Genomic DNA, 12,256 nt, shown 5'->3' on the forward strand with positions numbered 1-12,256 from the left:
CTATTGCAGCCTAAGCCAGGACACATGGTAAGCCTGCATGGCAGCAGGGACACCTTTCTGCTGCCTGACGGGACCACAGCATCCAAATGCACCCTGGAGAGGGGTTCTTGGAGGCTGCAGGGTCTCTCCTGCCCCTCCCGAAGTGCAGAGGAGTTTTAGCAGTGAATTTGCACAGTTGTGACTGAGCTGAGATGTTGCCAGGACACAACAGGATAAGGCTGCTCAGATGTGTCTGGATGAGAATAGGCAAGGCAAGAGATCACAGTGTGCCTCAGTTTCCCTTTTGCACAGTGCCTATGTAGAGAGCTCTGACAGTGTGGGCTGTTTATTTTAGTAAGGAGAAAGCACATATAATTATGCTGCATCCTCTGCGTCTTCTCTGACATTTTGGTGCCTTCCCTTAAGATTGACCTGTCCTTCTCCCATGGTCTGGGGGCACCTTACCCTCTGTAAAGCATTTCCCAAAGCTGGGCAGAACCAGGCAGTTTCTGTGTGCCCAGCACTCACCTTTTGAAAAACAGACTATCCATCTTTTAGTTTGTTTAATTTACTCCTTGATGTGAGGCATAAAGTTGTTTCTGTTCTAACAAGCAGCTTTGCAAATGGACTGAAGTGAAGACCAGCTGGGCTTGCCTAAGGCTCCTTGCATCCAGGCCATGAGGGAAAATCTGTGAAAAGCCCTTGTGTGAAGAGGGCAGAGTACCAGGCAAAGTCTCAGCACCTTTTTAGCAATGTGAGAGGATTTTGATCTCATTCTCTCACTGGCATGAATTTCCAATTTTCCCTTACTTCCACCCAAGTGGGGCCAGACCCCATGCATGGTGTCCTCTTTTTCAGAGTGCCAGCTGCTCTCCTTCCCCCCACAGCTCTCGGAGAGTTTATGCTCTGGAGAGTGATGTTCCCTGGGAAAAGGCACTGCTCACTTCTTCCCCAGCCTCATCCCATATCCAAACCCCATGTCCTGCAGCGGCACTGCATATGTATTTGGCAAAGGACAAAATGCTTTTGTCACCCCCACCCAGTAATGATTGGCACAGATGTTTAATTCAAGGCTTAGGGTCACAGGTGCTACATTGGACAAAAGTTGTTTTTGTGCACCCTGTACCACTCATGAGTGTTCTCAGTGCACTGAGAGAAGCTAATTAAACATGAGTGGTGCTGATGCTGTACCTGGTCAGTCTGGAGGCCCCTCTTGCCAGTGTGTTTGTAGAAATTAAATGCCTCTTGTTAGTGGTGCAGCAGAGATCTCTAATATGCGTGGACAGAAAGGCAGGGATGGATGGAGTTGGTGTCAGGGCAGCAATTGCTTATCGTGCCTTATCTGGGAATATGAAACTGTATTGCATGACATCCAGAGGCAGGCTGAATAGATATGCCAATTCATCTCGAGCCCGGGCTTTGACAAGCTAGACTGCCCTTGTTGAAAGGCATCAGTCAAACAAGAGCTGCTGGCTGCTTTTCCCTTTTTTATACTTTCTCTCGCTCCTGCGCTCCCTCTCCCTCTCTCACCGCCTCCCCTCCCTCCACCTCTTTTTTCTAAGCTTTTTCCACACAAAATTGAAAAGCTTTGGAAATAATAATAATAAAAGCCCCCCAAACTAATACCATTTTAAGTACACCCCCCTCCCTCCCCAAATGGGATTGATAAGGAACCCCAGTGTATGAAGGCATGTTTAGATAACATTGAGAATATTATAGCGGGTGAGAGAAAGTAGGGGGAAAAGCTTCCTGCCGCGTCTAAGCCGGGAAAGGCGACGGCACCCGGGCTAATACGAGTGTTTAATATTTGATGTGTTGGGATAAAGCAGGATCACCTTCGAATTGAATTGAGTGTCAGAATGAGAATCTATTACTGAAATTCTTGTGTGATTTGACAGCAAAGCAGACGATGTTATTCTTCACTAGTTACCGCAATCTTCTCCCCTACATCACTTAAATATTTTTTTCTTTGCTTGAGTAAACACACATTATCCTTTTTTTCCACCTCCCTTTCCTTTTTTCTCTCCCTCTTTTATACTTATTTTTTTATTTATTTTTTTTCTTAAATCAAACCTGCCTTTCACAGGGCTGATGGAGTAGATTGTTATTTCTTTATTTGTCCTATTAAATGGAATTCCTGATCATTTAATCCTGCTTTTGTAAGTGATTTAAAAATACTTGAAAAGCTGTGAATGTGGCAGCACTTCTCACTAAACTGCTTAAAAGGCAAACGTTATACCTGGGTTTAGCTCCTGCCTCCTGACAGCCAGCAAGGGTAGCAGGCTCCAGCACTGCTGGAGCCATCCCAGGCTCTGTGCCTCTATCCTGCCAGGCAAGCTTTCCTTTGCACCTTCCCTGTGAGTTCTGCAGAGGAGTTCTGCAATTGTCAGCTGGGACTTGGCAAGCTGCTTATTCATTACCTGACTCTTCTTTAATTGCATTCAGCCCTGTTCAGGAGCCTCCTACTAAATGATTTGGCAGTGGGGTCAGCCCCTCAGTGGTGTTACATTTGCCTCATATCATGTTGGTAAATTTGCATGGCAAGAAATCCCCGACAAGAAATGTCCACCTCCCATTCCTGGACTGACATGCAATTAAAATAGGAACACTCTGGAGCCTCCAGTGTCCTGGGTGCTATTCAGGGATGTCCTGCAAGACAGTCCTAGCCCCAAAACCTTACAGTCACTAAAAACATTTCAAACTATGTTTAAAAGCCCACTTAGCTGTAGACATGACCTCTTTTTTCTTCCCACCGTACGAGGTAATATAAAACCTTGACACCTCATTGTGGCAGCAGTGGAATAAGGGCAGTTAGATGGGAAATGCTTATTTTGGGCGGATGCAGTGTGCAGTTGACATGACAGGAGGAAGATGATTTTGCTGTTCCAAAGGCATTTTCTCCATTGCAGAAATGTCAGGGGGTTCACCTTCGATCAGCAGGCAGCTGTGCCCAGCCTGAGTCTGGGGAAGCACAGCTGTACCTGCTGCTTGCCCAAGCTAAGGGCAGCTGGGAGATCTCACACCTTCTTTCTGTGTTTTTAAGACCATGTATTTTTCATGTGTCTTTTTGAAATTCTTAATGGAGATTTTCAGCAAAACCCACCACTTTTCTTATTCCTTAGTACCCACCCTTCAGCATCTTCCCAGACTGCTTAAGCCCCTTTGCTCCTGGGAGGATTTTTTCCAAAAGGAAATATTTTCTCTGTGTATTAATATTAAAATTACAATTAGCAGATGAAACATACCTCTTGGTAGGACATGTAAAATAAAATTAATTGCCTAGCTGGTCAGGGCAGGACACTCTGTGCCAGTTTTTGCTGCCGTGGTTTGTGAACATGCTCATGCCATTGCAAAGCACTAAGGTCCACTTCCCTCCTGCCCTTTGGCTAAAGGGTGATGCAATGCCAGCAGCTCTGGTGGAGGGCAGAGGGGCCAGAAGCTGGCCAGCAGGTCACAGCATGGACACATGTGGAAAGAACAAGGCTGGCTCTGCCAACATCAGCGCCTTGCCCTAGCAGAGCTCAGGCAGCTCTGTGAGGACCAGCTCTGTCCCTCCCTCTTCATAGGAGGAGGATTTGTGGGGCTGCCTTATTCTGACTTCTGAACAGGTGCCTGTTTATATGCTGTGGGGTGTTTAATTTTGCCTTAATGTGACTGCCGAACACCAGTTTTTGTGAAGTGTGCTGGGCACTTCCCCATAAATAAATGATGGAGCATTATTCAGTCCACTTAGATCAATACATCAGCTTGACAAGTTCCAGTTCTGGGAATTTTCTGACCCCCTGGAACATCTTCTTGCAGCCGTGCTGCTTAAAATCCATGGTATGCAGCCTAAACAAACTCCAGAGAGCAGCACATCAGGACCCAGCTGTGTGGGTGCTGTTGCCTTGCTGGCCCTGGCGTTGCTGGTGATGGGCATTGATGTGCAGTGGGATTGCAGCAAGGGCAGGACAGCCAAACTCGCTGCCAAACTGCACAAGCAACCACCACCATGGGATTGCCCAGCCTCACTGGCACACCCTCTGTCCCAGCGCAGAGGACCATCTTTGTACCCCAGTGCTGTCAGAAATAGGACACAGAACTTGTTTCAGGCTCTTTGCAATCTGAGGCAGATGTGTTATAGCTACTGGAAAGGTCTGTGACCTGGTGCAACAGGAGGTTGGTTTCAGACCTTTTTTTGCTCTGTTATAAATCCAGCCTCAGATGCTGTGATTCTGCACATGCGTCATCTCTATGCCCCATGTTTTATCCCCACTTGTGGTTTTTGGATTTTCTGCAGGATATGTGGGGTGCAGGTTACTTAATGACCTACTTCCCCATACCAGCACTTATTTAACAAGGTATGGATTATCTGTGGTGCTTGCTCTATGCATGGAAACACAGTATGTTCCTAATCTCCTGCTGCTATTAGCTCACATTTATCACAGGAGTATCTGCTTACCTTTGATTCAAGATCCCTCCATCAGGGACTCGGGGCGGTACTTGTCTGAACCGCTGTGTATGCCTATGGGATTGCATAAGTAAATAAATATAATTAATAATCATCTGACTTCAGAGCAGCATTGGCAGGGAGGTAAATGCAGCCTTCATAGAATTACAAACAAAACCAGGAAAAAAGGAAAACCTTTATAGGAGATTGTATAAATGAAAATAATTGTATTCAGGCTGCTTGAAAATTATTCTGTAAACATTGTTCAAGTGGTTTTTAGCAGATCAGAAACACTGAGTTTCTCTCTAAATAGGAATTTTGGCCAGACCTATTTAAAAATAGATTTTTATAAAGATGCCTGCATTTTTATCAATTAAACTGCAGATAAAAATTTAAAATACCACAGGTCCTGGCCCTGCTTTAGTGTCTGACCTAAAAGGGAGCAACCCAGTCTCTGCAATACTAAGACTGAACCAGAGGGAGGGACAAAGTAGTGTGATTTCCTCATAGAAAGGGTTTCATGGCATTTTCTGAAATCCTTTGGCTTGCAAGCAAACCAGGGGCATCTCAGACTTTCTTACAGTTTGCCACAGCGATAAGCACTGAAGGGATAGGGGTCTGTACCACTGCTGGGTCACGGAGCTGGCAGGGCAGTGGTTGACACCAGTGTCCCAGCAGCTCCAGTGAGCCAGTGGCCACAGCCACCCCTGCAGGCTGGGTATCCCTGGTGTTGGTGAGCCACCCGCGCTCTCTGCCTCGCTTTAACAGTCAGAAGAAGAACTTTCCTGTTTAAAGATTAAACGTTGTCTTTAAATATTAAACAGCAAAGCTCCTTGCACTTGATTGTGTGGCTGCTGCCAGCAGGCGGCTCAGAATTGCCACTTTTAATTAAAAAACTTTATTTTCCAGCACAGCCCAGCAGTGGCTCCTCCTCTCGGCCAGCGGTGGCTGACCTCTCCCCTGCCTTCATCCCTTCATGTCGCTGCCTGCACTTCCCTCTGCCTGCAGCAGTGATGGTCCCTGCCAGCCCTGGAGTGTGAGCAGCCTTGTCTGGGACTGATCAATGCCCCTGGCACTTCCTTCCAAAACCCCAGGAAAAACAATTAAAACCCGATCGATCCTGCAGGCAGCTTTGAATATGCATAAGTGCACACTTGACCTTCAGTGGTCAGGCCAACTTCCACCCCAGCTGCTTAGGTAGTTTGCTCAGGTATTGCAGCTGTACCAAATGACCTTGATCAGGAAAGCAGAACGCGATGTGGAGATGGGCCCGGTGCTGATCCGGGGGCTGGGGCACACGCTGCCAGCTCCTGCTGCTGCTGCTGCTGCAGAGCCAGGGGACACAGGCTGAGATTGGCAGTAGCACCCAGCTGCCAGGAGCTTTCCAAAGCTGTCCCCGTGGCTTTCCCAGGATCCTGCCAGTCTCCTGCTGTGCTCCCTCAGCTGATTCTGGCCAGAGTCCAGGGGATGTCTCAGCTGGGAAGGCAGCCTGTGTGGTGTGGTAGCTTTCTGGGCAGGGACACCCTGGTTCTTTCCCCATCCGGGGATATCCAGTCCCCAGGGATGGCCCCCACTGCTGTCCAGCCACTGGTATTGAGCATGGGAGCTTTCCTGTGCTCTGCCTGGTTTTGTTCTGTGGGATGGAGCCCAGGAGATGGAGCAACACCTGGAACTACTTCTGCCACCCAGCAGCTGGGTTGCAGGATCCCATCCTGTACCCCAACCTCTGGCTCCCCCCACCCTGTGGCTGGCTGGCCTGCATCCTGATCATGGCAGGGAACATACCACAGCGTGTTTGTCAAAGGCAAAGGAAATCTCTTCGTTGTGTACACAAAGTGTAATTTCAGTGAATTATGCATAGACTTAATTAGGAGTTTTAATTGCTAATCATCTCCCAACAGGATTAGCAATGCTGTCTATTAATTATCTGTGGAGCCCCCTGTTTTGCTAAGGCAGGAGTAACAAAGCAGCATGAATGGCTACATGGGCCACTAATAAATTAACTCCCCCAAGCCCTGTGGCTCCCGGGGGGGCTGCCAACAGAAGGGGCTGCGCAGGCGCTGGGCCTGCCCGCTCTAGACAGAGCAGCAGGGAGCGGGAAAGAGGGACTGGCAGGAAGTCCCAGTGGCAGGCAGGTGGCTGGTGGGTTGGTGGGTGACACCTCTCAGCTCTGGTCACCCAGTTCATCCCCATCCCTGCTGCAGAGCATCTCCCTGGCATTTGCAGCCTGCAGATGGTGTCAGCAATGCCCTGCCACACTGTGGCTGCAGTTAGCGATGATCCCCTGCTGCAGGAGGGAGATAGGGGCTACTGGATTGACCTGATCTCATCTGGGGACAATGGCCCTCACAGCAGCAAAGATAGTGCCAGCATGAGCGACGCTAAGCCCACGCACCCTTCTTACTGCTCACAATGCGTTCTGAGCTTAATTCCTCAAGATGAAGAAGATATGTGGCTGTCAGGCTGTAATTACAGCCGTGCGTGTGACATGGAGGCCCAGCTGCTTTTATGTTTGCATTGTCCAGTGCATTTTTGTGCTGCTTGGGCTCCTAGCTGCCTTGCTTCCCCTGGAAGCCCTGCCAGAGGATGCTGTGGGTATGAAGCAGGCTCCCTCTGGCCAGGCAGCAGGCTCTCTGCAGTGGGGTGAGCAGTGCTGGCTCCCAGTAGGATTTGTCCCAGTGATGGAGAGGCAACTGGGGCTTGGGGGTGGAAAGAAGAGGGAGCTGGGAGGGCTGTGCTTGCTGGAGGTGAAGGGGCCTGCTGGCCAGACCTGCTTGGGAACGAGCACACCTTTCCAACCCCCCTGACTCCTGTTAAGGCAGGAGTGGGTGGATGTTTTTTGAGCAACTAAGGGACATAGGGGATGAGCTTATAGCCCCTGGCTTGCCCCCCCACTGCAAACCCCTCTGTCACAAGGGTTGTCATGTGTACAGGACACCACCAGAGGCTCTGAGGAGAATCAGTGGGACAGGGCAGGGTGAGAGTGCTTTGTGTGGGCAGTTCCAGAAGAGCTGCTGCAATGGTGATGTGCAGGTCCACACTGAACACGGTGAACACAGACACACACCAGCCCCTGAACACAAACCCACTCTTGGCCCAGGAGCAGTCAGACCTGGGCAAATACAGAGCATGCTTGCACATGGACTATGTCTGACCCTCTGCTTCTCTCTTCCAGGCGTACAGCTTTGCCATGGGGAGTTGGCCAAAGAACGGGCTCTTAGACATGAACAAAGGACTGAACCTACAGCACATAGGGAGGCCTCACAGCGGGATAGGTAAGTGATGCTGCCTCATGCCATTTCCATCCCCACAGCTGGCACTCCAGGTATGTGGGACATGCCTAAGACATGCCTAAGCTCTAAGACATTGTCCAGTCTGGGGTGCTGAGAGCAAACCAAAGGGCTGCAGAGTTCCCAGCTGGCGGAAGGAATGAAGATGTGTCAGGGCAGAATGGGCACATGGATGACCCCTCTGTCCCTTGCTCGTGCCACTGTGCTAGACATACCTGCCTGTCCCTCTGGCTGGGGAGCTGCTAGTCTGCTAGCTGCTCCTAGACTGCTCTAGCAGTGCTGGGGCTAGGGTTGGATGTGGGCAGCACCAGGTACCTGGAGCACAGTGCAGGAGTCCCCAGGCTGGGTGGGATGCTCTCCCTGTTGGACCAATCCTCCAGTTGCTCGGGATGCTGCAGTCCTTGGAAAGGAGGCTGTCCTGCCTGGCTTGGGAACTGGCTGGAAACACTGCAGAGTGAAGATGTGTGATCCCAGCTAGAGAACTGAATCATTGTCCTGTTTGTTAACGTGTATGATGAGTTTCATGGTCCTGCAGCATGCTCCAAGATAAACTGATAAAGAGAGCTCTGAGATAAACAGTGGCAGAATTCCATGTATCCCTCAACTCCTCTGCACTAGGGATCAAAGTGATAGAAGGGAGACCTGGCCCAGGACACTGAGGCCGTATATCTGCCTGCTGCTTAACACTGGGGATGCAGAGCTGGTACAGCAGCAGGCTGTGATATGGGCAGGAGCTGAGATTTACTGGGCTGTAGACAGGGCTGTGACTCAGGGCTGCATCACTCTTATCTGTCTTGTTTCTCTGTGGAGCAGTAGATTGCCTCTTGGAGACCAGTGGTCAGGTATTCTCTCTGCCTCCCAGCCCTTCATCCACAGTGACTTGAGCATTAAAGTTTGCAAGGAGGTAAGATTTACTTGGAAGTCACTGGCTACCTGGGCCTTGAAGAGGCTGTTTAATATTGTTTCAAGACTCTAACCATTAAACTCTCCAATCAATCCAAGTTAAGGAGATGAATTATTTAAAGCTCACCAGCTTTTAATTAGCAGGCTCCTTTTGAACTATGGATCTGGTTGCATTATTGACAGAGGTAGCATTAAAATTTGCTTCCCTGCCTGGGAGCAGATTTGCCTGGATTGTGTGCCATGTTGGGAGGATCATGAGGAGGGAGCAGGAACTGCAGGAGCTGTGTGTTCATGTCCTGCTCTGGGAACTTGAGCTTTTTCTGGGGTTTCCTGGTAGATGCAGAGTTGGTTTCTGCCTCATCATTCCTCATTTTATTTGTGTGATGAGCTCTCTTGTTGCTGTCATCCCTTACTCCAACAAAGTGTCCCCATTCTCTAGAGTATCATCTGTCTGCCGTTGGTTTCTGCCCCTTTATCTCAGTGCTGTTTTCTTGCACACGTGTGACTCCTCTGCCTGACAGAGTTCAGGGATTTGCTGCTCATGTCCCTTCCCATTCTAGTCCTTTAGGAGAGTTTTGCCCAACTTCCTCTGTGGAGGAGCTCTCCCACTACAGGGACTAATTGCCTATGGAAAGCAAGGCCCACCACCCAAGCTCCCTTCTTGCAGCACTCCATCCCAATGGCAAAGCTGCCTTTCCCACTGCTTGGAAGGCATTTTTCATGGGTGCTGTGAAGGATGCCAGGCCAGCAGTGTGACAGTGTGACATCTCCTTGGTACTGCCAGTGGTACACATGTGCCCTGTGTGTTGCAGCCTGCTGGCTGAAGAGCAGATCTGTCCTGGTTGTCTACAATGCTCTGACTGCCTGCAGAAGTGGCAGCTGCTGGCACTGTGTGCCTGGTGGCTTTACTGCAGGCTGACTACCCCAGAGCGAGCTGGAGTTGGGGAAAAGAACTCCTCCTCCCAGCCAGCTTGGCACCAGCAGGCACCAGCTGCTGTCAAGGCTGCTGGCTTCATGGCTCGTTGCCCCTTGTCCCTCTGGGAGAAGGCTTGGGGCAATGCTGGTGTCTAGAGATATGCCTTGCCTGGCATTTTTTCAAAGAACCAGCTTCCCAGCTTTCTGGCCACTTCATTTCCCAGCCTGGCCTAGGCATGGATCAGGTGTTGATTCTTGTGACAGCCCAAGAGGTTCCCAAGCCAAGGGCTGAGGAGGTACTGCCCACTGCAGAGGCAGCCTAGTTTGCTTGGGTCCAGCATTGCTGCCTCATCCTGGAGACAGTGTCAGTCATCCACAGCCAAGTCCTTCCATATTGGCCACTGGGACTGGGCACAGTCATGCCAGTTGCTGATGGTCACCTTGCAGCCTTACCTCTTCTTCATGCTTTCAAGTGCCCATGTGTCAGTGTTGGGAAGAGCCATCCATCCCTTTCCCTGCTCAGGCTGCCCTTCCCTTCTCTCTCCGACTGTATGGAGCCTTGCTCCCAACACAGCCCTCTCTTCTCAGTCAATTAAAGGAGCCCTTATCAAGGTCTGCTGCAGAAGGAAGCAGAGAGCAGTGAAGACTGTTCTCAGCTGCCAGCCTGCCCACAGTGAGACAAGGAGCTGGCTGTGGATCTGGGGATGGTCCCATGCCATATAGAGCCTCCCTTCTCTTTGTGCTCAGCCCTGCAGTGCAGCAGTGTTGAGGGAATGTTAGGGAGCTGAGAGGAGGCTTCCTGGGCCATCTAAGGTGGGGCAGCCTCTGATTTTCATGGCCTTCATGGGTCACTGATGTCCAAAAATCTGCAAACCAAAGAGGATTGAGAAAGGAGCAGCAAGGAGATTTGACAGCCAGTCTCACCAGTTTCACAGGTACCATACTATGTAAGAGTGTGCAGCTCCTTTCCTGGCAGTCTGGGGAGTGGTCCAGGGAGATGCAAACATTCCTGTGAAGCCTCAGCGCGCTTATGCAGGAATGCACAACACGGATGTTTCCCTTCAAATCTGACAGAAAAATTGCAGTGGATAGCCACTTGTTTTTGCGAACAATTTGCAAGGAATTTTGCCGTCTTGCCTGATGGATTCTGTATTGCTTTGTTTTCAAATCACCCTCTGTTTCACTGTCTCAGCAGATATCTGTTCCAAATCCCTGCACTTGACATGCTCTGGAACCAGTCCTGCCCTATGTTTCATCTTCTTTCCTTCATCATGTTCAACATCTGCAGAGTTCAGGGTGCTTGACACCCTGCAGGGCCAAGGCCAGACTCTGGATGGGAACCACCTTTAGCATCCAGTGGATACAGGCAGGATGGGCTTGTGCTGGAGCACAATGGAGTCTCCCTACATCCCCTGGAACACACAGCTGCACATACAGCAAGTTGCTGCACAGAGCTGAGGTTCTAGCTTTTGTCTGGTTTCTGTTAATGAGCAAGTGAGCTGCAAAGCTTATTGAGGGGTTAGAAAAGTCATTTGTGTTCCCAAGTACACCAAAATGTATCTGCATACACTGCAGATACAGCTGCCTTTGGGTGGGATGGGTGCAGATCTAGTGCCATTGTGTTCTTGAGAGGGGAAAATGTCAAGGAACAGGGGAAATGTACATATTTCAGGATAAGGAGATAGAAATATCCTGCTCCAGAGGGTAAGGATGCAGGAATTCCTTGGGAGATCAGAAAGGAGCAAAACGGGTATGAAGCTTATTCTAGGGGTCTTTCTCAGGTTGCTATTTCAGCTCTAAGGAGTCCTTCTGGGCTGAATGTGTCCCTTGAGACTAGAGAAGACATTTTTTTTGCAATTTCCATCTCTTCTCTAACACAGGTTAGATATGTGTCAGCTCCAGTGTGGGCTGTAGAATCTTGGGGTGAGAAACTCCTCTTTGTCTGCTGTTTTCTTGGCCCTCAGCAAAATGAAGTTGAGTCTTGCCAAGAAGTTACTCAGTCTTACATATATGGGGACATTGCCATTCTTAACACATGTGTTTGAGGCAGTGCTTGCCAAAAACAAGCTTCAGCTTTTAATGGGAGTCTTGGCATTCGCACGCAAAGACCAGCATTCACAGGCTCCACACCAATGGAGCTGGGTACCTGTGTTGGGGTCTCTCTGCCGAGAGTCAGAGACTCCTACAAATCAGAAGGATTAAAATCCCAGGTTTTAGATTTAAATCAGACAGCAGATCACCTCATTTAGAAATTGATTTTCTTCTGGTTTTGACTGTTTCCCTGAAACAGCAGGGAACAGCACCTATCAAACCAAGAGCAGCTTTCCTTACTACTGCCCAATTGTTAAATCTGGTTATTCTTTCACTCATCCAATACTCTATTTTTGCTACATTTCTTTTGATCGATTATGTAACATAATATGCCTTTAGTCTTAGTTTTTAAGTATTTTTTTACATTAGAAAAATGGTGAATTACTATTTGTTCTTGAAGAGTTGGTGATTAAATTATTACTCATGATTGCTCATTTGGATGAAAACTGTAATGTCATGCTAAAGCACCTCAGTGGTAGTTTGAATTGATTTTATTAGGAAAATCCTCTTTCCCTTGCAAATATTCACTGTGGAAGGAAAAGTAAATTTCAGAATACCTTTTAGGTAAAAAAACCTGGTATATGAAACCAAAGCAAGAAGTGATCAGTGAGCTGGAGGAGTGTTTCTGGAAACCAGCCTTTCAAGGTAT

At 49.0% G+C, this 12,256-nt stretch overlaps 1 protein-coding gene across 2 annotated transcripts in view; it reads left to right on the forward strand.

The window, feature by feature from the left end:
• Window positions 1-12,256, forward strand: part of ERI3 (ERI1 exoribonuclease family member 3) — a 130,439-nt gene that overhangs the window by 85,670 nt on the left and 32,513 nt on the right. For both annotated transcript variants that reach the window (XM_033066954.2, XM_033066955.2), the window contains exon 7: window positions 7,584-7,683. In XM_033066954.2, coding sequence (XP_032922845.1) covers window positions 7,584-7,683 — 100 coding nt within the window. The remainder of the gene's footprint in view (window positions 1-7,583; window positions 7,684-12,256) is intronic.

This window comes from Catharus ustulatus, chromosome 9, assembly GCF_009819885.2.
Source record: "Catharus ustulatus isolate bCatUst1 chromosome 9, bCatUst1.pri.v2, whole genome shotgun sequence".
Classification (NCBI taxonomy): Eukaryota; Metazoa; Chordata; class Aves; order Passeriformes; family Turdidae; genus Catharus; species Catharus ustulatus.